This window comes from Cheilinus undulatus, linkage group 17 (assembly GCF_018320785.1).
Source record: "Cheilinus undulatus linkage group 17, ASM1832078v1, whole genome shotgun sequence".
NCBI lineage: Eukaryota > Metazoa > Chordata > Actinopteri > Labriformes > Labridae > Cheilinus > Cheilinus undulatus.
The window spans coordinates 43,465,972-43,491,401 of record NC_054881.1 but is presented as its reverse complement, the minus strand read 5'-3'; the positions used below and the strand labels follow the sequence as shown (position 1 = coordinate 43,491,401).

At 43.6% G+C, this 25,430-nt stretch overlaps 1 protein-coding gene across 1 annotated transcript; it reads right to left on the bottom strand.

The window, feature by feature from the left end:
• Positions 1-11,696: 11,696 nt before the first annotated feature.
• LOC121525216 (very long-chain acyl-CoA synthetase) lies at positions 11,697-24,393 on the bottom strand. The gene is made up of 10 exons (XM_041811086.1): positions 23,906-24,393; positions 19,068-19,271; positions 18,319-18,477; positions 16,518-16,642; positions 15,892-16,086; positions 15,553-15,643; positions 15,271-15,469; positions 15,088-15,185; positions 13,083-13,213; positions 11,697-13,012 (listed from the first exon to the last, which is right to left on the bottom strand). The coding sequence occupies exons 1-10, from the start codon at positions 24,381-24,383 to the stop codon at positions 12,836-12,838; spliced, it is 1,857 nt and encodes a 618-aa protein (XP_041667020.1). The 5' UTR covers positions 24,384-24,393; the 3' UTR covers positions 11,697-12,835.
• Between the last annotated feature and the right edge of the window lie 1,037 nt (positions 24,394-25,430).

Genomic DNA, 25,430 nt, shown 5'->3' with positions numbered 1-25,430 from the left:
GCTTTTTTCAAGTTCTGGAGGAAACAGGAAGTTTGAGATGCTGCTGATTGGTTGGATGGTGTGATGTCATTTTCTGTTTAGTCGACTGAACACTGATTGGCTGAGAAAATCCGTCTGGTTCTACTCAAGCAGCAACCTCCACTCCTCAAAAAATGAAGCCAGTGCAGAAGCACAAAAAGCTGTAATACGTGGAGTGTCCACTAGAGGCTGGCTGCAGGAACACAGGAAGTCCGGTCTGAACACGGTAAAAAGCCGGCTAGTTTACCCTAGAGCTGGTTCTAGAGCTGGTTCTAGAGCTGGTTCTTGAGCTGGTTCTTGAGCTGGTTCTAGAGCTGGTTCTAGAGCTGGATCTAGAGCTGGTACTAGAGCTGGTTCTTGAGCTGGTTCTAGAGCTGGTTCTAGAGCTGGTTCTAGAGCTGGTTCTTGAGCTGGTTCTAGATCTGGTTCTTGAGCTGGTTCTAGAGCTGGTTCTAGAGCTGGTTCTAGAGCTGGTTCTTGAGCTGGTTCTTGAGCTGGTTCTAGAGCTGGTTCTAGAGCTGGTTCTAGAGCTGGATCTAGAGCTGGTACTAGAGCTGGTTCTAGAGCTGGTTCTAGAGCTGGTTCTTGAGCTGGTTCTAGAGCTGGTTCTAGAGCTGGATCTAGAGCTGGTTCTAGAGCTGGTTCTAGAGCTGGTTCTAAAAACCAGACGTGTCTCATTAGCTAGTGTCTTCATGTGCTCTCACCACAATGGTTTAGATTATTGGCTGGACCCCCACCCACAAAAATGATTGAAATAAAAATAAATAAACATTTCAAACATTTATGTCTGATCTTTAAACATTTTAACATGAATATATTTTGGATATTTTGGTTTGCAAATGTCCTTAAACATCTGCCTTTCCCTCTTATTCAGTTATAATGCCATTAAATACCCTTCTTCGTATTTTTTGGCCATTTTACAACTCCTTTTTGCCACTTTTCCCCATTTTTGCCCCTTTTTTTTTAACCATTTTCTGCCACTTTTTGCCCATTTAAGCTACCTTTTTACTACTTTTACGTGGAGTGTCCACTAGAGGCTGGCTGCAGGAACACAGGAAGTCCGGTCTGAACACGGTAAAAAGCCGGCTAGTTTACCCTAGAGCTGGTTCTAGAGCTGGTTCTAGAGCTGGTTCTTGAGCTGGTTCTAGAGCTGGTTCTAGAGCTGGTTCTAGAGCTGGTTCTAGAGCTGGTTCTAGAGCTGGTTCTAGAGCTGGTTCTAGAGCTGGATCTAGAGCTGGTACTAGAGCTGGTTCTTGAGCTGGTTCTTGAGCTGGTTCTAGAGCTGGTTCTAGAGCTGGTTCTAGAGCTGGTTCTTGAGCTGGTTCTAGAGCTGGTTCTAGAGCTGGATCTAGAGCTGGTACTAGAGCTGGTTCTAGAGCTGGATCTAGAGCTGGTTCTAGAGCTGGATCTAGAGCTGGTTCTAGAGCTGGTTCTAGAGCTGGATCTAGAGCTGGTACTAGAGCTGGTTCTAGAGCTGGTTCTAGAGCTGGTTCTAGAGCTGGTTCTAAAAACCAGACGTGTCTCATTAGCTAGTGTCTTCATGTGCTCTCACCACAATGGTTTAGATTATTGGCTGGACCCCCACCCACAAAAATGATTGAAATAAAAATAAATAAACATTTCAAACATTTATGTCTGATCTTTAAACATTTTAACATGAATATATTTTGGATATTTTGGTTTGCAAATGTCCTTAAACATCTGCCTTTCCCTCTTATTCAGTTATAATGCCATTAAATACCCTTCTTCGTATTTTTTGGCCATTTTACAACTCCTTTTTGCCACTTTTCCCCATTTTTGCCCCTTTTTTTTTAACCATTTTCTGCCACTTTTTGCCCATTTAAGCTACCTTTTTACCACTTTTACGTGGAGTGTCCACTAGAGGCTGGCTGCAGGAACACAGGAAGTCCGGTCTGAACACGGTAAAAAGCCGGCTAGTTTACCCTAGAGCTGGTTCTAGAGCTGGTTCTAGAGCTGGTTCTAGAGCTGGTTCTTGAGCTGGGTCTAGAGCTGGTTCTAGAGCTGGTTCTAGAGCTGGTTCTTGAGCTGGTTCTAGAGCTGGTTCTAGAGCTGGTTCTAGAGCTGGTTCTTGAGCTGGTTCTAGAGCTGGTTCTAGAGCTGGTTCTAGAGCTGGATCTAGAGCTGGTTCTTGAGCTGGTTCTAGAGCTGGTTCTAGAGCTGGATCTAGAGCTGGTACTAGAGCTGGTTCTAGAGCTGGTTCTAGAGCTGGTTCTAGAGCTGGTTCTTGAGCTGGTTCTAGAGCTGGTTCTTGAGCTGGTTCTTGAGCTGGTTCTAGAGCTGGTTCTTGAGCTGGTTCTAGAGCTGGTTCTAGAGCTGGATCTAGAGCTGGTTCTAGAGCTGGTTCTAGAGCTGGTTCTAAAAACCAGACGTGTCTCATTAGCTAGTGTCTTCATGTGCTCTCACCACAATGGTTTAGATTATTGGCTGGACCCCCACCCACAAAAATGATTGAAATAAAAATAAATAAACATTTCAAACATTTATGTCTGATCTTTAAACATTTTAACATGAATATATTTTGGATATTTTGGTTTGCAAATGTCCTTAAACATCTGCCTTTCCCTCTTATTCAGTTATAATGCCATTAAATACCCTTCTTCGTATTTTTTGGCCATTTTACAACTCCTTTTTGCCACTTTTCCCCATTTTTGCCCCTTTTTTTTAACCATTTTCTGCCACTTTTTGCCCATTTAAGCTACCTTTTTACTACTTTTACGTGGAGTGTCCACTAGAGGCTGGCTGCAGGAACACAGGAAGTCCGGTCTGAACACGGTAAAAAGCCGGCTAGTTTACCCTAGAGCTGGTTCTAGAGCTGGTTCTAGAGCTGGTTCTAGAGCTGGTTCTTGAGCTGGTTCTAGAGCTGGTTCTAGAGCTGGTTCTTGAGCTGGTTCTAGAGCTGGTTCTAGAGCTGGTTCTAGAGCTGGATCTAGAGCTGGTTCTTGAGCTGGTTCTAGAGCTGGTTCTAGAGCTGGATCTAGAGCTGGTACTAGAGCTGGTTCTAGAGCTGGTTCTAGAGCTGGTTCTAGAGCTGGTTCTTGAGCTGGTTCTTGAGCTGGTTCTAGAGCTGGTTCTTGAGCTGGTTCTAGAGCTGGTTCTAGAGCTGGATCTAGAGCTGGTTCTAGAGCTGGTTCTAGAGCTGGTTCTAAAAACCAGACGTGTCTCATTAGCTAGTGTCTTCATGTGCTCTCACCACAATGGTTTAGATTATTGGCTGGACCCCCACCCACAAAAATGAATGAAATAAAAATAAATAAACATTTCAAACATTTATGTCTGATCTTTAAACATTTTAACATGAATATATTTTGGATATTTTGGTTTGCAAATGTCCTTAAACATCTGCCTTTCCCTCTTATTCAGTTATAATGCCATTAAATACCCTTCTTCGTATTTTTTGGCCATTTTACAACTCCTTTTTGCCACTTTTCCCCATTTTTGCCCCTTTTTTTTTAACCATTTTCTGCCACTTTTTGCCCATTTAAGCTACCTTTTTACTACTTTTACGTGGAGTGTCCACTAGAGGCTGGCTGCAGGAACACAGGAAGTCCGGTCTGAACACGGTAAAAAGCCGGCTAGTTTACCCTAGAGCTGGTTCTAGAGCTGGTTCTAGAGCTGGTTCTTGAGCTGGTTCTAGAGCTGGTTCTAGAGCTGGTTCTAGAGCTGGTTCTTGAGCTGGTTCTAGAGCTGGTTCTTGAGCTGGTTCTAGAGCTGGTTCTAGAGCTGGATCTAGAGCTGGTACTAGAGCTGGTTCTAGAGCTGGTTCTAGAGCTGGTTCTTGAGCTGGTTCTAGAGCTGGTTCTTGAGCTGGTTCTAGAGCTGGTTCTAGAGCTGGATCTAGAGCTGGTACTAGAGCTGGTTCTAGAGCTGGTTCTAGAGCTGGTTCTTGAGCTGGTTCTAGAGCTGGTTCTAGAGCTGGTTCTAGAGCTGGTTCTTGAGCTGGTTCTAGAGCTGGTTCTAGAGCTGGTTCTTGAGCTGGTTCTAGAGCTGGTTCTAGAGCTGGTTCTAGAGCTGGTTCTAGAGCTGGTTCTAGAGCTGGATCTAGAGCTGGTACTAGAGCTGGTCAGAGCTGGTTCTAGAGCTGGTTCTAGAGCTGGTTCTTGAGCTGGTTCTAGAGCTGGTTCTAGAGCTGGTTCTTGAGCTGGTTCTAGAGCTGGTTCTTGAGCTGGTTCTAGAGCTGGTTCTAGAGCTGGATCTAGAGCTGGTTCTAGAGCTGGTTCTAGAGCTGGTTCTAAAAACCAGACGTGTCTCATTAGCTAGTGTCTTCATGTGCTCTCACCACAATGGTTTAGATTATTGGCTGGACCCCCACCCACAAAAATGATTGAAATAAAAATAAATAAACATTTCAAACATTTATGTCTGATCTTTAAACATTTTAACATGAATATATTTTGGATATTTTGGTTTGCAAATGTCCTTAAACATCTGCCTTTCCCTCTTATTCAGTTATAATGCCATTAAATACCCTTCTTCGTATTTTTTGGCCATTTTACAACTCCTTTTTGCCACTTTTCCCCATTTTTGCCCCTTTTTTTTAACCATTTTCTGCCACTTTTTGCCCATTTAAGCTACCTTTTGCCATTAAAAACTACTTGTTTCCTCTTTTTTGCCCATTTTTGCCACTCTTGACTCCTTTTTACCCATTTTAGTCACTTTCCACTCATTTTTTCTCACTTCTCACCCATTCTTTGCTACTTTCTGACCATTTTCCCACTTTTTCTCCCCATTTTCGCCCCCTTTCACTCATTTTTTGCTGCTTTTTGACCATTAAGCCACCATAACCTATTGTTATTGCTACTTCTAGCTGTTTTTGCCTCTTAGGTTGTGGCTCTTGCAAAGGTATTTTTGAACTATTTGGCTCTTTGGTAGAGTAACACTGCTCTATAGCATAGTCCCTATAGTAACTATAAGTCTATCCATTTAGCTCCATGCACAGCAGAGCAAAGCAAAGCAAGTCACCTTTTTTCAGGTTTATGGTTCCGCGCCTCCCCTGAGGCTCTGTGGCGCCCCCCAGGGGAGGCCCGCCTCACACTTCGAAAACCACTGGTTTATATTTAGGAAAAACCTCATTCCTCGTAGCTTCACAGGCAGAAGCTACATTTCTGTCAACCAGAATGCTAGCTAGCCAGCTGACAGGAAGTTGAGTTTAGTGGGCGGGCCGTGAGGTTGATCCAAAGTTCGGTTTAAACAGCGATCTCAACATGGAAGCCGCCGTGGATTGGCTTCAAGAGCTGTTGGAGTCACAGTCCATGGTTCTACTGTTGGAGGGAGGGACAGGAAGTAAGTCAACCAAGGTGACCATATATGGTTAACTTCATCTAAACAATGTTACTGATTCCATTTTCAACCTTAAAATGACATTTATCCCTCAAAAGGCCGTCAGTACTTCCTGTTGCTGAGTGTTTTAGTTTAACCTGCAGAGTTAAGACAACACCTTTAATACACAGGAAACACAATCTGTTTAACAGCCATTCATTTATTCATGTATTAATAAAGGAAATTTAAACTCTTCTTTAACCTGAGGACGCTCTTACTCACAGCCGTGCTGTTAACCTCCTAAGACCCAGTGTCCACACATGAGGACATCACATTCTGGCTTTCCTACAACTTTGTTCAAATGAATACTATTAGAGTTGTTAGAAGACTCTTCTGGCCCCTGAAGTTCAAGTAAATCCCTGAAATACTGGGAGACTTTACGATGACATTTTCAGGAGTTTTCCTCAATATTTTTAGGATCATATGTGGGAAATTTTTAAGAATTTTCTTGTAAATTGTGGTATGTTACTCTGTATAAAAGAGAGTTTCAGTAGAATTTTTAGTAAAAGCACGAAAAAGTTATAGTTTGTTTAAATTTGTGGGATGTTTTATGAAAAGTATTTGTGATTTTGGGGAATTTTTTGGGGTGGAAAAATGCATCAGAATTTTTAGGTATACTCATGGGAATTTATCTTTGAATCATTTAATTTGGGAATCAGGTTGTGGGGTACCCTTTGGAATTTTCTTTCATTTTTCATGGAACCTTGAGGATATCTTTGAATTTGCTTTTTAATTTTTGGAAATTATTTGAAATTTTCCAGGAATTTAAATAGGATTTTTTAGGGATTTTTTTTAAATAAAAATTCAGGCAATATAATAAAGTTTCATTGAAATTTTGAAGGTCTGGGGTATTTTTTGTGGGAAACTTTAAAAAAGGTTTTTTTTTTTCAAAGACATTGTTGGTAGTTTCTCTTAAATTTTAGAGAAATTGTGTTGATATTTGATTTCATTTTTGGTCAAAAATAATCCGAGGCTGATCTTTTAAACTTATCGGGCCCTACTAGATCCAAACAGTGGGAGAACTGTAGTTAGTGTTCAGAAATAAAGCTCAGGTCTCAGGAGGTTAAAGGTTCATTTATTTTTGTCACAACTTCAGTTGCATACACAGAAATTATTTTACAATAAATCCATACAAGCTGAACGTACATAAATAAAAACATTACCTTTCAATATAAAGAATAATGTTTGCAGTAGTGTTAACAGGTAAGGCTCAATTAAAGTTGAAAAATTTAAACTGAATGATTATTTACACTTCAAAATATCAATGAATAAGAAGCTTTTAAAAATCCATGAAGGCCATTTATACTGCAGAGCAGCCTGGCGAAGAGTTGACATCCACTCTCAAGGATATGAATAAAAATATCAGACTGCTGTTAATGTTTCAATGTTATGTTAAAAAGTCCACCATAAGTTAAGAGCAGCTGAATATTAAGGCTATATCTCCCTGGTCACATGATCTGTGCTCATATCTGAAGTTTTCCTGAGTGAGATTCCAGAAGTGGGATGGAAATAAAAAGTGACCACAGGAGAGTAAAAATATTAATGCTCTCTGTCGGGACGGCACAAATACTAGAAAAAACACTCAGTAATGTATTTATCGTTGTTGGGTAATACTGGAGAGAGGAGCTCCTAAACATGCTCAAATCTACCTCCAAAAACACAGACGCAAACATTTCTCTCTGAGATGGAAGTTTTCCTTAGAATGTGTTCTTCTGCATTTCTCTTAAATGAAGGTAAGATATCCCTGAATGTGTTAGAGTCTGTGATTACTCAGCTGCTACAACAACCAGCCAACCAGGTGAGAGGGAGAATAATCAACCAGCCAACCAGGTGAGAGGGAGAATAATCAACCAGCCAACCAGGTGAGAGGGAGAATAATCAACCAGCCAACCAGGTGAGAGGGAGAATAATCAACCAGCCAACCAGGTGAGAGGGAGAATAATCAACCAGCCAACCAGGTGAGAGGGAGAATAATCAACCAGCCAACCAGGTGAGAGGGAGAATAATCAACCAGCCAACCATGTGAGAGAGAGAATAATCAACCAGCCAACCAGGTGAGAGGTAGAATAATCAACCAGCCAACCAGGTGAGAGGGAGAATAATCAACCAGCCAACCAGGTGAGAGGGTGAATAATCAACCAGCCAACCAGGTGAGAGGTAGAATAATCAACCAGCCAACCGGGTGAGAGGGAGAATAATCAACCAGCCAACCAGGTGAGAGGGAGAATAATCAACCAGCCAACCAGGTGAGAGGGAGAATAATCAACCAGCCAACCAGGTGAGAGGGAGAATAATCAACCAGCCAACCAGGTGAGAGGGAGAATAATCAACCAGCCAACCAGGTGAGAGGGAGAATAATCAACCAGCCAACCATGTGAGAGAGAGAATAATCAACCAGCCAACCAGGTGAGAGGTAGAATAATCAACCAGCCAACCAGGTGAGAGGGAGAATAATCAACCAGCCAACCAGGTGAGAGGGAGAATAATCAACCAGCCAACCAGGTGAGAGGGAGAATAATCAACCAGCCAACCAGGTGAGAGGGAGAATAATCAACCAGCCAACCATGTGAGAGAGAGAATAATCAACCAGCCAACCAGGTGAGAGGTAGAATAATCAACCAGCCAACCAGGTGAGAGGGAGAATAATCAACCAGCCAACCAGGTGAGAGGGGGAATAATCAACCAGCCAACCAGGTGAGAGGTAGAATAATCAACCAGCCAGGTGAGAGGGAGAATAATCAACCAGCCAACCGGGTGAGAGGGAGAATAATCAACCAGCCAACCGGGTGAGAGGGAGAATAATCAACCAGCCAACCAGGTGAGAGGGAGAATAATCAACCAGCCAACCGGGTGAGAGGGAGAATAATCAACCAGCCAACCAGGTGAGAGGGAGAATAATCAACCAGCCAACCAGGTGAGAGGGAGAATAATCAACCAGCCAACCAGGTGAGAGGGAGAATAATCAACCAGCCAACCAGGTGAGAGGGGGAATAATCAACCAGCCAACCAGGTGAGAGGTAGAATAATCAACCAGCCAACCGGGTGAGAGGGAGAATAATCAACCAGCCAACCGGGTGAGAGGGAGAATAATCAACCAGCCAACCGGGTGAGAGGGAGAATAATCAACCAGCCAACCAGGTGAGAGGGAGAATAATCAACCAGCCAACCGGGTGAGAGGGAGAATAATCAACCAGCCAACCAGGTGAGAGGGAGAATAATCAACCAGCCAACCAGGTGAGAGGGAGAATAATCAACCAGCCAACCAGGTGAGAGGGAGAATAATCAACCAGCCAACCAGGTGAGAGGGGGAATAATCAACCAGCCAACCAGGTGAGAGGGAGAATAATCAACCAGCCAACCAGGTGAGAGGGAGAATAATCAACCAGCCAACCAGGTGAGAGGGAGAATAATCAACCAGCCAACCAGGTGAGAGGGAGAATAATCAACCAGCCAACCGGGTGAAAGGGAGAATAATCAACCAGCCAACCAGGTGAGAGGGAGAATGATCAACCAGCCAACCAGGTGAGAGGGAGAATAATCAACCAGCCAACCGGGTGAGAGGGAGAATAATCAACCAGCCAACCGGGTGAGAGGGAGAATAATCAACCAGCCAACCAGGTGAGAGGTAGAATAATCAACCAGCCAACCGGGTGAGAGGGAGAATAATCAACCAGCCAACCAGGTGAGAGGGGGAATAATCAACCAGCCAACCAGGTGAGAGGGGGAATAATCAACCAGCCAACCAGGTGAGAGGGAGAATGATCAACCAGCCAACCAGGTGAGAGGGAGAATAATCAACCAGCCAACCAGGTGAGAGGGAGAATAATCAACCAGCCAACCAGGTGAGAGGTAGAATAATCAACCAGCCAACCAGGTGAGAGGGAGAATAATCAACCAGCCAACCAGGTGAGAGGGGGAATAATCAACCAGCCAACCAGGTGAGAGGGAGAATAATCAACCAGCCAACCAGGTGAGAGGGGGAATAATCAACCAGCCAACCAGGTGAGAGGTAGAATAATCAACCAGCCAACCAGGTGAGAGGTAGAATAATCAACCAGCCAACCAGGTGAGAGGTAGAATAATCAACCAGCCAACCAGGTGAGAGAGAGAATAATCAACCAGCCAACCTGGTGAGAGGTAGAATAATCAACCAGCCAACCAGGTGAGAGGGAGAATAATCAACCAGCCAACCAGGTGAGAGGTAGAATAATCAACCAGCCAACCAGGTGAGAGGTAGAATAATCAACCAGCCAACCAGGTGAGAGGGAGAATAATCAACCAGCCAACCAGGTGAGAGAGAGAATAATCAACCAGCCAACCAGGTGAGAGGTAGGATTATCCGTATTTTCATCCAAATATCCTCACACCCTGCTCCAAAAAAAAATAAACAAAAAAAACAAACAAAAACAAAAACAAAAAAAGGACGGGGACAGTCAACATGTCAGACCTGAGGCTTTAAAACAGACAGAAAAACCATGAGAGACGTCACGGTGGCTAAGTTCACTTACAAAAGTATGAAAGTTCTGTTTTTATATTAAAAAGGTTCATTTCTTCTCATACTATAAAAATATTGATTTAAAGCCAAAGAGTCAGTCTGCATGAACAGATAAAGACCCCCTTAGACCTTAGACCTGGTTCTGATCAGGCCGACTGTAGAGACGCCTTAGGCAGACAGATATTTTATTTCACTTCATTTTGCAGCGGTAGGTAAACTTGGTTGTTGTTTTTTGGGATCTCGACTTATTTGTCCTGTTAACTTGAGATGACAAAGCTGGTTTTCTCATGATAGTTGTTTCTAGCCTGACACACCAGAAAGACTGCCTCATGAATATATTTCACATTCATCTGGGAAAGCTCCCAAAGAGAGTGTCTGGGGAGGGCAGGACTTAAAAAAATCCTCCAGAGGTGATTGGGCAAACGTCCTGTTTGTCACATTCATGACGGGCCAATCAGAACCCTGAGTTAGATGACATAAAATAGAATAAAACAACAAATAAATTAAAACAGAGAAATAAAACATCTGCATGCATGTCCACCCAGGGCTCCCGTAATCATGTTGAGAACCATTAGAGGATTTTAAGCCAGATTTTGGGCCCAACTACCAATCAGTATCCAAGGGGGTGTGGCTTGATTTGTCAACCGTTTATTGGTCTAAATCAGGGGTGTCAAACTCAAGGCCTGGGGGCCAAATCCGGCCCGTGGTACAGTTGTATTCGGCCCCAGGATCATAACATCTTTCTATTATAACCATCCCACCAGTATGAAAACGTAAACTTAACCCTGATGACTGAAAATATCCTTGTTAAATGATAAAACTCTGAAAAAATAAAGAGTGAAAATAAGCAGATAAAAGGTCAGGAAGGTGGGAAGAGAAATAAACGTTATCATTTCAAGTTTTTGATTTTGCATCTCACAATTCTGACTTAAACTTTTGACTCACGTTTTCATATCATGATTTAACCTTCAAGATTCACAATCTAAAATTCTTAGTCACACTTTTACCTTTTAAACTTGTGATTGTGACTTTCTATCTCATATATTTGCCTTTTAAAAATATTATTTTGCCTTTAAATGTTGTGTTTTTATCTTTTGGACAAATAAGTTTGACTTTTTACCTCAGACTTTGAGCCTTTAACCCTTTACCTACTGAGCCGGCGCTGTGTTTTATATGTCTGGAGTATTACTACCGTAACTCTGTCAAAGTTTGTCCAATCAGAAAAATTCCAACGCTGACAGAGAGCTGAGAATCTGAGCTTTCCACCAATATATGATGTGTGGTATATATATTACGGCAATGTCGAACAGCACCGTGAAAACGGCAGCTTTGGCAGAAGACGAGTGAGAAAGGAGAGTGAAGGAAGAGAGTAAAAGGAGAGCGAGCGAGAGTGGTGATTAGTTTAAAAATAGCGTTAGATAGTGGCATCTGTGCGTGTCTGTCATGTTACTGAGAATGTTGAGAATGCATTTTTCCTCCTTTATTTGCACTAACTGTGGCCTATGTATATAGTTATCTTTTGCACTGTGTTTTGCACACCCAGAGTCCTCGACTCCAAAAATGACTGCTGATTGTTCTAAACATGTATAGGTTCACATTTCAAATGTCAAATCAAAACTTCATGAGCAATAACCATATTTATGAATAACAAATCTGTTTCTGTGTTTTACTTCTTTTAAACTGCTGTCAATTCCATATAATGAGCAGTAATCATTAACCAGATGTTGAAAAGTCAAGTTCAAGTACTCCTGGGAAAAGGGAGCAAAGCTCTCAGACTTAGGGCATTTCCTGATTATTTTACAGCCAGAATAACTAAATATGTCCAAATCACCATTTTTAGACTCAGTAGGTAAAGGGTTAAACATTTGGACATTTTTCATCTCAGAATGATTTATTATCAGGGGTATTTCTTTCATGTTACTTCTGGTGAAAATGAGGTTGACAGTTTATGGGTCAACGCGACCTTGTTAGGCCTAAATTTAGAATCCGTAGTTGACTATGGCACTCCTGGCCTAAATAGTCCGGCCCTAGCCTAATAGTCCGGCCCTAGCCTGAATAGTCCGGCCCTATCCTGAATAGTCCGGCCCTAGCCTGAATAGTCCGGCCCTAGCCTGAATAGTCCGGCCCTAGCCTGAATAGTCCGGCCCTAGCCTGAATAGTCCGGCCCTAGCCTAAATAGTCCGGCCCTAGCCTGAATAGTCCGGCCCTAGCCTGAATAGTCCGGCCCTAGCCTAATAGTCCGACCCTAGCCTGAATAGTCCGGCCCTAGCCTAAATAGTCCGACCCTAGCCTGAATAGTCCGGCCCTAGCCTAAATAGTCCGACCCTAGCCTGAATAGTCCGGCCCTAGCCTAAATAGTCCGACCCTAGCCTGAATAGTCCAGCCCTAGCCTGAATAGTCCGGCCCTAGCCTAATAGTCCGACCCTAGCCTGAATAGTCCGACCCTAGCCTGAATAGTCCGGCCCTAGCCTAAATAGTCCGGCCTTCATGACGTCTCATCGGAGCAAATCTGGCCCCAGACTCAGTCTGAGTTTGACACCCCTGGTCTAAATGATCCTCAAGTGTATGGGGTCAGTCTGATCATTTACAGTTCCTGTCTGAGTCTAAGTCTACCTGACCCTCAGATATCCAGAATGTTTGATATTCGTGATCCCAGATTGGACGGAATACCTGCCAATGAGAGCGAGGCCGAGGCGAGGCAGTAAACAAAAACATGGCTATACTGTCTCTCAGCCAGGGCTTTAACCGCCTTCTGTTTTAGTTTTCTGCTGCAGAGTAAAATGTTCACCAGGACAGCCTGCCGACAACGCCAACTGTCCTCCATGCTGAGTATCTGACTCTGTCCCTGTGTCTGTGTCTCCTGTTCTGTTCGAACCATCTAAAACCATGACGGTTTAAAATCCAGCAACTAAAAAGGAAGGCCTCTGAAAGTGTTAGCTTATCCGTGGTTGACTGTGGACTGTCAGTAATCCTGCATGAATACTTCTATAACCTGATCTTTCCTGAGATAACGTCTTCATAAAGAGACGCAGTGAGAGGGATATAATCCCGCTGAGAGACGTCTAAGAAGTAGAGAGGATCCTGAGTGACGTCTGGATTAAAACCCTCCTGGACCAGTTTCACCTTCTGCTGCTTGAACGTCTCCGTCACATCCAGAGCGCTCTAGAACACATAATCAGATAAATAACCACCATCTTTAATAAATGCATGATGAAGCTCACTCATGGCTCACCTGTATCCTGATGAACCACGGCCAGGCGTACGCAGGAAGAGTCTGCACTAAATGGTTGTAAAGGTCTGTTCCGTCTAATTTCTGATCTGGTTTTAAGACGACGGCCGCCATTCCTGCTCGACCTTCATAACCTGAACAAACACAGAGGAAGAAGTCAGACTGAAGAACAGCAGGATTATTTATTTCATTGGTCCATTTAGGATTAAAGAGGACTACAGTCTCAACGTGCAAAGAACACTGCTGACAATTCCATATAATGTGTAATAATCATTGAGCCGATGTTGAAAAGTCAAGTTCAAGTACTCCTGGGAAAAGGGAGCAAAGCTCTCAGACTTACAGCCACAAAAACAAAATATGTCCAATCGCCATTTTAAACTCAGTAGGTAAAGGGTTAAGCTACCTTTGCCATTGAATACCATTTTTGTATCTAACTTTTTCTAACATTTCTTTCCATTTTTTTGCCACTTTTTGCCCTTTTAAGCTGCCTTTTACCATTAAGTACTCCTTTTTTCCTATTTTTCCTATTTTGTTACTTCTTTTTGACACTTTTCCCATTTTTGCCCCTTTTCACAAATTTTCACCCATTTAAACTACCTTTTGCTATTAAATACCACTTGTTTCCTCTATTTTTGCCAATTTTTGCAACTTCTTTTTGCCACTTTTATCTCATTTTTGCCCTTTTTGCCAATTTAAGCTACCCTTTGCCATCAAATACCACTTGTTTTCCATTTTTTGGCCCTGTTTTGCCACTCTAGACTGCTTTTTGCCCATTTTAGTCACTTTTCTTGCATTTTTCGCCACATTTGGACCATTTTTGCCACCTTTAACTTATTTTTTTTGCTACTTTAAGCCATTTTTGCCACCTTTATCTTACTATTTTTGTACTTTAAGCTGTTTTTGCCACCTTTATCTTACTATTTTTGTACTTTAAGCTGTTTTTGCCACCTTTAACTTACTATTTTTGTACTTTAAGCTGTTTTTGCCACCTTTAACTTACTATTTTTGTACTTTAAGCTGTTTTTGCCACCTTTATCTTACTATTTTTGTACTTTAAGCTGTTTTTGCCACCTTTAACTTACTATTTTTGTACTTTAAGCTGTTTTTGCCACCTTTATCTTACTATTTTTGTACTTTAAGCTGTTTTTGCCACCTTTAACTTACTATTTTTGTACTTTAAGCTGTTTTTGCCACCTTTAACTTATTTTTATTGCTACTTTAAGCCATTTTTGCCACCTTTAACTTATTTTTATTGCTACTTTAAGCTGTTTTTGCCACCTTTAACTTATTTTTATTGCTACTTTAAGCCATTTTTGCCACCTTTAACTTATTTTTATTGCTACTTAAGCTGTTTTTGCCACGTTAAACATATTTTTATTGCTACTCAAGCCGTTTTTGCCACCTTTAACTTATTTTTATTGCTACTTAAGCTGTTTTTGCCACGTTTAACATATTTCTATTGCTACTTTAAGCCGTTTTTGCCACCTTTAACTTATTTTTATTGCTACTTTAAGCCATTTTTGCCACCTTTAACTTATTTTTATTGCTACTTTAAGCCGTTTTTGCCAGCTTTCACCACTTAGCTTGAGGCTCTTGCAAAGGGATTTTTCAACAGTTTGGTGAGCAGGGGTGAGTTGCATTGGTTTAAAGACTAACACTGGTGGATCAGCGCTTAGATAACTCCAACTCTCACTCAGAATGGAACAGCTGATTTATAAGTACAGCATGTAAAGCCCGCCTCCATGAGGCTCAGTGAGAAAGGATGAGGGGTAGACCAACGCTGCTTAGCTTCAGCCCCCTCCTCAGCTTACTTCTTATTCTGAATTGAGGACTCAGTTCAATAACTCTGCTGTTAATAAGGCGTATTACTAAACAGTAAACCACTGTTTTGGTTTCATGGATGAATTTCACACAATAAGGGAGAAAAGCTGTTGAAAGTGGCCTTCCTGCTTTATGCTGCTTTATCCCAGAATGCTTTGTGAGTAGTCTAGCTCTTAGCTGCACAGACCTGTGATGGAGACTCCGTAGACATTGGCCTCCTGGATGAAATCAAGCACTCCTAAAACCTCAGAAACCTCAGTGGTGGAAACGTTCTCTCCTTTCCACCTGCAGAAATCATCACCATAAATAAATGTAGCTCTGATATCCTGAAAGCATGAGACGTCTGCAGCTGAAGAAGACGGTGTTCTACCTGAAGGTGTCTCCGATACGATCGCTGAAGTAGAGGAACTCTCGGTGGTCGATGAGCAGCAGATCTCCGGTGTTAAAATAAACGTCTCCCTCTTTAAAGACGTCCCTCAGCAGTTTCTTCTCAGACTGGACCTTGTTCCCCGCATAGCCCAGGAACTGGTTCATGACGCTCAGAGGAGAAACCAGGATCCCCGCCTCGCCTGGAGATCAGTAAGAACAGGATTTTAACTTCTCTACAGTCATGATTATTCACTACATATTTTATTCTGAAAGGACTTGTGACCTGCTCTCGCTCGGATGCATCGCCCAGAATCGGTTCGGACAGCCTCATACGTCTGTGGATCATATTTGAGGAGCTCAAAGGGCATCGAGAGCTGGAACAGAGGAAATCAGAACAACTGTTAGTTAAAGGACACTTCCTGCACACAGGGAAATAAAAGACATTTATATGAACTAATAAAAACAAAGGAGAGGAAGGCTGGGCTGCTCTAAAGCTCTGGTTCTTAGAGTAGAAGACCTGAGTATAGAAAGTGGTGCATAAATGTGATTAATGGGGTTAAAAATAGGGGGTTTAGGGAGAGAATGCTGCAGAGTTAATATTAAAAGTAGGACACTCTCTCACCTTGTTGAAGAAGCTCGCCCTCCCGATCGCTCCAACCTCGTCTGTGTAGTTCAGGAACCCGATGCTGGCCTCGGTCAGACCATAACCTTCTCTGATTTTCACTTTACCAAAGCGTTTCACAAACTGCTTCCAGACGTCTGCCCTCAGCCCGCTGCCCGCTGCCAGACGCACATGGTGAGATTTCTCCTCTGGAACCTGCAGGTGGGATGGGACAAAGCAGCAAAGTTTAACCTTTAACACAGCATTTAAATATTTAGAGACTCATTTTTGGATGAAGCTGGAGGTTTCTTGCACAAAAAGGAAGAGAAACCCAAGGATTCATTTTGGAAACATTTCCTCCGCCCCAATTCCCCACCAGAAAAAGCCATCCTGATTTTTGTGAGAAACTCTGCAGCCTTTAGGAAGTGTTGTGGATTTTACACTTTTTATTTCTATACATGATTTAATATAAATGCAGATTTTGTTCTTGCACTCTCTTTTAGCACTCTCTTTTTTGTTATTTTTCTTGCTCTTATCGTTTCAGATTGGCTCCAGACTGGTCTGCAGTGTGCATGCATGCACCATAGATATGGATGTGTTGACAATCAAATAAAGCTGAGTAAAAAGCCGTTAGTGTTTATTCTCACAGTGGGATGGTTGACCAGGTATCTGAGCAGCTCTCCGATGTACTGAACCACGGTCACTCTGTGCTTCACACAATCCTTCCAGAACTGACTGGCAGAAAACTTCTTCTTCAACACGCATGTGGCTCCTGAAAACCAGAGGACAGGTTTAAATCATTCCCTAACTCCGTGTTATAGAGCAGAACTGAGAGTATTTATAACTGACAAACTTCCTCTGCTTTGTTTTCTTAGGAAGTTTGAATTTCTCACAGGATAGTAAAAAAGGAAATCCGTCTTTGTAAAAGTTTCCTCCTCTTTGTTCTGATTTTTACTGTAAATCTTCCAGGAGTGGTTTGTTTGCTTGGTCACATGGGTGCAATCTTTAAGATGTTTGCAGTGAAAGAGGAAGGTCTGAGCTGCTGAGAAATATAAAAATAAAACCCCTCTGAAAAGAGCAAACATCTGAAATGATCTCATATTTCGGTTTAAACTCAGAGCTCATCGTAAACATCCTGATAGTTCCTATATGAGCTGCTGTGATGGAAATACTGATGCATGTGTGTCGAATAAAGATTTTAATTCTAACGTCAAGAAGAGAGAGATGAGATTGTAAATAGAGGATGGATTTGTGATCCAACCAACGCACTATCATCTAAAATACACGCTCCTGAGTTTCATGATCTACAAAAGTGGTTTTCAAACATTTTTATTCAAGGCGCACCTAAAACCGACCTAAAATCTCAAGGCTCACCATGCTTTTGTCCATGAAAAATCACCTTTTAAACATGTCATTTTACTCTGTTCAGTTGTTGTAATAATGCATAGTTTTTCTAATTCACACTGCACACCTAGACATGTATTGCGACACCATTTGGGAACAACCTACTCATGCATGTGTCATGCAGTTGTTGATTAAAGCAATCTGCTGCTGCACATTCAAAACTTTTTTACCTGCTATTTGTCATTTTTACACTAAATTATCCAAAATATTTGCTTATGAAATAGAAGCGCAGTTAGAAAATGCTGCAAATCCAGCAGTAGAGAAAATGAAGAGTTTTTTAAGAGGTTGTCCAAATTTTTATATTTTGATTTTATGTGATGTTGTGAGTTTTAAAACAATATTAAAGTATCAAAAATACCAGTGAAAACACATTTAAACGTATTTTTAGTTTTTTTTATTATTGTGGTAATCAGGTGTGGTTGTTCAAATGTCCACAGCACACCAAGAAGTGCCTCAAGGCACACTGCTGGGCTTTGCCACACCATTTGAGAACCATTGATCTAGAACACCTAGAAGCTCCTGCAGCAGCGGTGCACAAGGATGATAAATGTGTGGTTCACATTTTAGAGCAGGCATGAGGAATAGTCTTGTTTAGACGTTTGTTTTGTTTTCAAGTATGAGTTTATGAAACTTTATTAAGATCCAGGTCCAGGTCCCTTATGTGAACCCACCAAAGACAGGTCTATTCATGCCTACTGTCACAGAGGAGCATCTAGCAGCATCTATCCTCACCTGGTTTCCTGTCTCTGATGGCATTCTGTAGAATAGCCTGGCTCCTCTCTTCATTAGTTAGTTAAAAATGTTCTTTTGTTAGAAATAAAAGTTAAACTGGTTAAATGTGAAGGGGAACTGGGACCACCGACCTCTCCACAGCGTCCTGCAGCAGGAAGCCTTCATTACCCACAAGGCAGCAGGTCCATTAGCGTGTCATCACATGCAAACTAAGAATCTGGCGACAAGGACTTCTAGCGATGCTGCTGTGTCTGTTGGACTTGTAGAGGTGTGTGTGACAAATCCTGACTGTAGTTCTCCTGCAGGTCTTACCCAGGTGAATGCATCCTCCCATGGCTAACAGAGACGCAGACATGTGGTACAGAGGAAGAGTGACGTAGATGATGTCATTAGACGTGGCGCCGCACATGTTTAAAAAGGCCATGCTCATGATGGCTTTAAGATGACCCACACGGGCCGCTTTGGACAGACCTGCAGGAGGAGAGAGACACAGAACTGATCAGAGATACAGATGCTGGATGTTTATGAGGGCTGCACAGCAGCTTTATTATGAAATGACCCACCGCCTTATCACATGCACATTTATTTTCCTTCATTAAAGGTCACACATTATGCAAAAATCACTTTTTCAGGCTTTTATAACAAAAATATGTGCCCTCAGATTTTCCCCTCATGATGTCATGTGGGGAGTTAGCCCCGCCCCCAGGTTCTGTTAGCCCTCCCTGCTTGGAAGAAAGTTCCGCCCTCCTCTCCTGATCCTCCTCTCAGCTGATCAGGAGGGCCACATCCATTTCCTGAGAGGGGCGGAGTCAGGGGCGGAGTCAGACAGCGCAGCAACATTTAAAGCCACAGACACAGAAACAGCTGGTTCTGATCAGAGGGGTTTTTAGACATGCAGGAATCAACGCTGGAGTGTTTCTACAGCTACAAACTTCACAGGCATGTTTTAGGACCTCTGAGACCGATATAAACTTGTCTCAAAGGGACAAATGTGTTTCTATGCAGAGTAAAGCGTCCTTCCAGCTGTGGTTTATATAAATACTGAGGAATAAAAAGCTCACCGGTGGTTCCTGAGGTGAAGATGAAGAGAAAGTTGGACATGATGTCGACTTTAGGAAGATCAGCTAACATTTCAGCAGGCGAGTTTTCCACTTTGTCCAACAGACTTTTAAAATCCTCGGACGGTGACGTGTGATCGACCACCCACAGGCTCACGTCATCTTTCTTTAAATCAGGAAGAACCTCGGACACCAAAGCCACCAGGTCTGCAGAGAGAATATTAGAATTTATTTATTTCAGCGTCTCTACTACAGTAGCATGAAGGTAAAGCTGCAGAGCTGGTCTCTCTTATTCATCAGTGATTTTCTCTCCTCTATGAGGCTGAATGCAGCTCCAGTCCCTCCTGCTGAGCCTTTATGCTCCATGTTCAGTACAGGAACTTTCCTCAACTGACTCTTTGTTGGCTCTTTGACTGGAGCTCGCTCCTATAGTGGAAAACTGCAGCCTCCCAGCATACGGCGGTGAAACTGTGACCATAATTCACTCCATTGGGGTTAAAAGGCATGCTTGGGGTGTTTAAAAGAGCGTTCCACATCCAGCAGTGTTTTTATATCCTGTTTCCTAAACTGTAGGTTCATTCTGAAAAATGCATTCTTTGGATTCAACACTGGACGACCATGTTGGAATTTAAACCCATAAAGAATCAGTTAGAAAGCACAGATATGCAGGAAGAGAGCCTGTCAGTACTCCTACGTGATGTTCTCACAGTAATAAGGAGCTAAAACATTCTCTAAATCAGTGATACTCAACACCTGGTTCTTTTATGTCTTCATTTGAAATATTTTTCCCCAGAAAACCTTAAAAAAGGACCTTTGACCTCAGAAATTATCCATTTCAAGTCACAATCGGTTTGTTCCCCACACTTACACAGTTGGCTCTAACTGTCAAACTTAATTGTCAACATTTATTATTTTATCTGTATATTTTCATTGCCATTATGTGTAATTTTTTGTCCCTATTTTTCTTTATTTGACACTTCTAATCCATTTTTGCTGTTTAAGCCTATTTTTGACACCTTTTTTTTGCCCCTTTCTGGCCACTTGTATCCTGTTTTTGCACTTTTTCTTTTTTTTTTGCCACTTTTTGCCTATTTTTGCTGCCTTTTGCCATTAAATACCACTTTTTCCCTACTTTGGCCACTCTTTGCTGCTTTTGGCCCATTTTCCCCACCTTTTTGATGCTGTTTGCCCATCTTAATCATTTTTCACTCATTTTTTGCCACGTTTATGCCTGTTTTTGACTATTTTCGCAATCTGTAACTCATTTCTTTTGGTCACTTTTCACCCATTTTTGTCACTTTCACCTGCTTTTTCCACTTTTTCTCCCCACTTTTGCAAGTTTTCACCCAGTTTTTGCCATTTTATATCTCTTTCACCCCCTTTCACCAATTTTATACCACATTTTTGCCATTCTTTGACCTTTTTAACCACCTTTAACTTATTGTTTTGGCTGCTTCAACAGATTTTTGACACTTTTTACCAAATAGATTGTGGCTCTTGCAGTGTTTTTTATAATTTGGCTCACTGGGTGAGCAGGGTTGAGTAACAGTGCTCTAATAACATGCTTATTTTATTCTATTTATTTATATTTGTAACATGGGACAATGCACATTAATGGACATAAACATGTAAATGTGCCAGATTGTAGCCATAGGCTAATTTCCATCTGTACGGTTATCTGTTATTAATGTTGCAAGGCTAGTAATGTTAGCATAATGATGCAACTCTGTAATAACAGCTACCTAGAGTATATTTCTGCTGTTTGTTGTTTTGCTCTCTCATTCCTGCAGCCCTGCACACGGCTGTGATCGTGACTCCAGATAACGCCTCCATGGTCGCTGACAGACTTTGACATTGGAAGAATTGAGGTAAAAAGTCAATAAAAGCAGATCCTCCTGGTCCTGTGCTGACAGGTCGGACGTGTTGATGCGTGGTACTTTGCTCTCTACATGTCGACAATCAGCGAGAAACTTGAACTCAACAATAAAGATAGACGAGTTACAACATGTGGAGATAACCCAAACCCCTCACGCTACACACGAGGAAGACTTAGAACGCCTTCTATCATGATCTGTGTTTATCCTGATGCATGATGGGATATCTCTGCTGGTTTGAAGAGTTTTCTGATGATAAGCTCTAAATAGATTTTGGATTCTTGTTTGGGTGAGAGAATGTGCAGCAGATGTCGGAGAATAACCATGGTCAAACTCGCTCGGCAGCAGCAAACATGAATGAGATCCAGCGGCGGCGGCGGCGGCGGCTCTCGCCTCCTTATCTGACATTCTTTGATTTCATCTATGAAGGGTGAGTCCATCCAAACCTCCCTGGTCCTGTGAGAAACAGTCATCCCCCTGACCCTGATACCTGGATGTTCCATCCTTGGCAGCAGCAACAGAAGCAAACGTTAGTGAGAACTGTCAGTGAGTCTCTACATCACTGTGGAGGAATGTTGTCCCATTCTTTCATTTAGAGGGTTTTCCAGCATAAACGGCCTGTTTAGGGTCACGCCACAGCATCTCAGTCAGATCTAAGTCCAGACTTTGACCAGACCACTCCAGAACCTTCATGTAGTCTACTAAGAAGAAAGCGAAGAAGAAGAGAAGAAGGCATAGAAGAAGATGAAACTCCTTCCACCGGTCTTCTTTCCACATAAACAATCAAAAAACACAGAATTCTGTTTCGGGGTTTCTGCTCTGACACTGGAGCATTACGAGCAGCCAGTGAGGTGGCGAGCTGTCCAACAAGTCGCTCTTACCATGAGATGAATAAATAAGCACAGACTACGACGTGTTGCTATGGTTACAGAGATGCAAAGCGAGGTACCGACATGAATTAGATGTATTAAATCACATGTAAATCCGTATATCATTACGCTTTATGCCACTTCCTGCCTTTGGTTCACAAGTTGGTCACAAGCTTTGCATTCACACCTCAAACGAACCGGACCAGGATTCGTTTGGAAGCGGACCGAGACCCCCTGTTTTCAAGCGGACCAGAGTCTGCTTGTTTGGTCCACACCAGAGTTCATGTGAGCTTTCACACCACTCCAGATGAACCGGACTATCCGGGAAAACGGACCAGAGTTGGTTTAAAGCGGACCAAAGAGCTCTGATGTGAATGCGCCCTGAATCTAACCAATTGAATGCATGTATTTCTACAGTAATGCGCACAATACACCATTTAAAATGATTTAAAGCCACTTAAACTACTCTTTGTTTCTTGGAAGGTCTCTCAAGACCCCCATCCAGTGTCCCACGACCCCCCAGGGGGTCCCGACCCCCACTTTGGGAACCACTGCTTTAAAGGACCTGTTGCAATGGTCAAAAAAGACCTGATTTTGCTAATTTCTTCAAAATGGCAGATTTCCTGTTGCAGATAGGGAATGGACCCAAGAGGCTTTTTTGTAGATCTCCCCGAGCTGCATCAGCACACAAAATTTCAGAGATATTGGACAAAGTTGCCCCCCCCATGGCCCAATTGTTGAAAAACGTGTGCTAAAGTGTCCTTCTGGGACCCAAAACACATACTAGTGTGCTCTCCTGAGAGCCAAAACACGCTAAAGTGCCCTCAAGAGCCAAAACACACGCTAAAGTGCCCTCGAGAGCCAAAACAAACACTAAAGTGCCCTCAAGAGCCAAAACACACGCTAGAGTGCCCTCGAGAGCCAAAACAAACACTAGAGTGCCCTCAAGAGCCAAAACACACGCTAAAGTGCCCTCGAGAGCCAAAACACACGCTAAAGTGCCCTCGAGAGCCAAAACACACGCTAAAGTGCCCTCGAGAGCCAAAACACACGCTAAAGTGCCCTCGAGAGCCAAAACACACGCTAAAGTGCCCTCAAGAGCCAAAACACACGCTAAAGTGCCCTCAAGAGCCAAAACACGCTAAAGTGCCCTCTAGAGCCAAAACACACGCTAAAGTGCCCTCAAGAGCCAAAACACGCTAAAGTGCCCTCTAGAGCCAAAACACACGCTAAAGTGCCCTCTATACCCAAAACACACGCTAAAGTGCCCTCGAGAGCCAAAACACACGCTAAAGTGCCCTCTGAGAGCCAAAACACACGCTAAAGTGCCCTCGAGAGCCAAAACACGCTAAAGTGCCCTCTAGAGCCAAAACACACGCTAAAGTGCCCTCGAGAGCCAAAACACACGCTAAAGTGCCCTCGAGAGCCAAAACACACGCTAAAGTGCCCTCGAGAGCCAAAACACACGCTAAAGTGCCCTCTGAGAGCCAAAACACACGCTAAAGTGCCCTCGAGAGCCAAAACACACGCTAAAGTGCCCTCAAGAGCCAAAACACACGCTAAAGTGCCCTCTGAGAGCCAAAACACACGCTAAAGTGCCCTCGAGAGCCAAAACACACGCTAAAGTGCCCTCGAGAGCCAAAACAAACACTAAAGTCTGTGACTTTGTTTCTAATAATGCAAGTGTATTCAGTTTTACCATAGTAGAAATATCGCTCCTAAATGGGGAAATTATGCTTTAAAATACATTCAAAAACATATATTTGTAAAAAATGATGCAATTTTTGTTGTTTGGCAGCCAGTTGGGGGGGGGGGGTATATTATTTCTGGGGCCCCAAAATTCCTAGCTACTCCCCTGGGTCCTCGCACCGGTTCTGGGTTCCGTGGTCCCTGATAAATCCCGCTGAGATGGATCTCAAAGGACTTTCTATGAATGTTGATGAGTTTTTCCTGCAGCTCCTCCCTCACGGTGGGAGTGGCTTTAGAAAAATAACTCAAGTTTACTCTGAAAGTCCTCTCCTTCCTAAATCTCCGCACAGACTGCAGCTTTGACCGTTTGCGTCACTTTAAGTGCGTAAAAGAGTGAAAGAGCGCAAACCTTTGCTGAGCAGCAGCGTCCTGGCCCCGCAGCTCTGCACACAGTGGACCAGGATCTTAGATTTGATGTTGACGTTGAGAAAAGCGACCTGGCAGCCCAGCTTACAGAGTCCCAACCAGGCACACATGAAGTCCGGCTCGTTGAACATCAGCAGAGCCACGATGTCCCCCGGTTTCACGGATCCCTCCGTCCTTAAAGCGTTACAGAACCGGGTACTCCTCCGGTCCACGTCTCCGTAGGTCAGGGTCTGGTCCTCGAAGATGATGAAGGGTTTGTTCGGGTTCTTCTTGGCCTGGTGGAGGAAACAGTCGAGGTACGTGATGATCCCCTGCTGCATACGAGCCTGCAGCTCCTTCCGGTACCTCTGGAGCTTCCAGTAGTAGATGAGATCCACGAAGAAGAGGGGGTAGGAGATCCTCTGGTAGAGGAGCAGGGCCAGGAGCCCCGCTAGCAGGCTGCTGACCACCAGAGTTAGCATGGTTCCTCTGACAGAGTTTAAAGAGCAGCCTGCAGCAGACCTGCTCCCGCTCTGATAGCCCCTCATTATGCAACCTGACAGCCAATCAGCAGCGAGATGAGCAGAGTGTGGCTTTAACAGGGCCGGAGGAAAGAAGCGGGGGGCCGGGGCCCGGGGCCGGGGGGCCAGGGGTGGGGGGCTGGGGGCCAAGAGGGCAAACTTTTCTGAGAGCAGCAGAGGAACATGAAAGTTAGGACTCACTGCTAAAAATCAGATCAGACTAAAGACCATCTATAGGGGGACAGAGGGGGGCGCTGTGGTCCCATTAGGACTAAAGACCATCTATAGGGGGGACAGAGGGGGGCGCTGTGGTCCCATACAGACTAAAGACCATCTATAGGGGGACAGAGGGGGGCGCTGTGGTCCCATACGGACTAAAGACCATCTATAGGGGGACAGAGGGGGGCACTGTGGTCCCATACAGACTAAAGACCATCTATAGGGGGGACAGAGGGGGGGGGGGTGGTCCCATACAGACTAAAGACCATCTAAAGAAGGACAGAGGGGGGCGCTGTGGTCCCATACAGACTAAAGACCATCTATAGGGGGGACAGAGGGGGGCCCTGTGGTCCCATACAGACTAAAGACCATCTCGAGGGGGGACCGAGGGGGGGGGCGTGGTCCCATACAGACTAAAGACCATCTAAAGAAGGACAGAGGGGGGGCGCTGTGGTCCCATACAGACTAAAGACCATCTATAGGGGGGACAGAGGGGGGCGCTGTGGTCCCATACAGACTAAAGACCATCTATAGGGGACAGAGGGGGCGCTGTGGTCCCATACAGACTAAAGACCATCTATAGGGGACAGAGGGGGTGCGTGGTCCCATACAGACTAAAGACCATCTATGGGGACAGAGGGGGTGCGTGGTCCCATACAGACTAAAGACCATCTATAGGGGACAGAGGAGGCGCTGTGGTCCCATACAGACTAAAGACCATCTATAGGGGGACAGAGGGGGGCGCGGTGGTCCCATACAGACTAAAGACCATCTATGGGGGGACAGAGG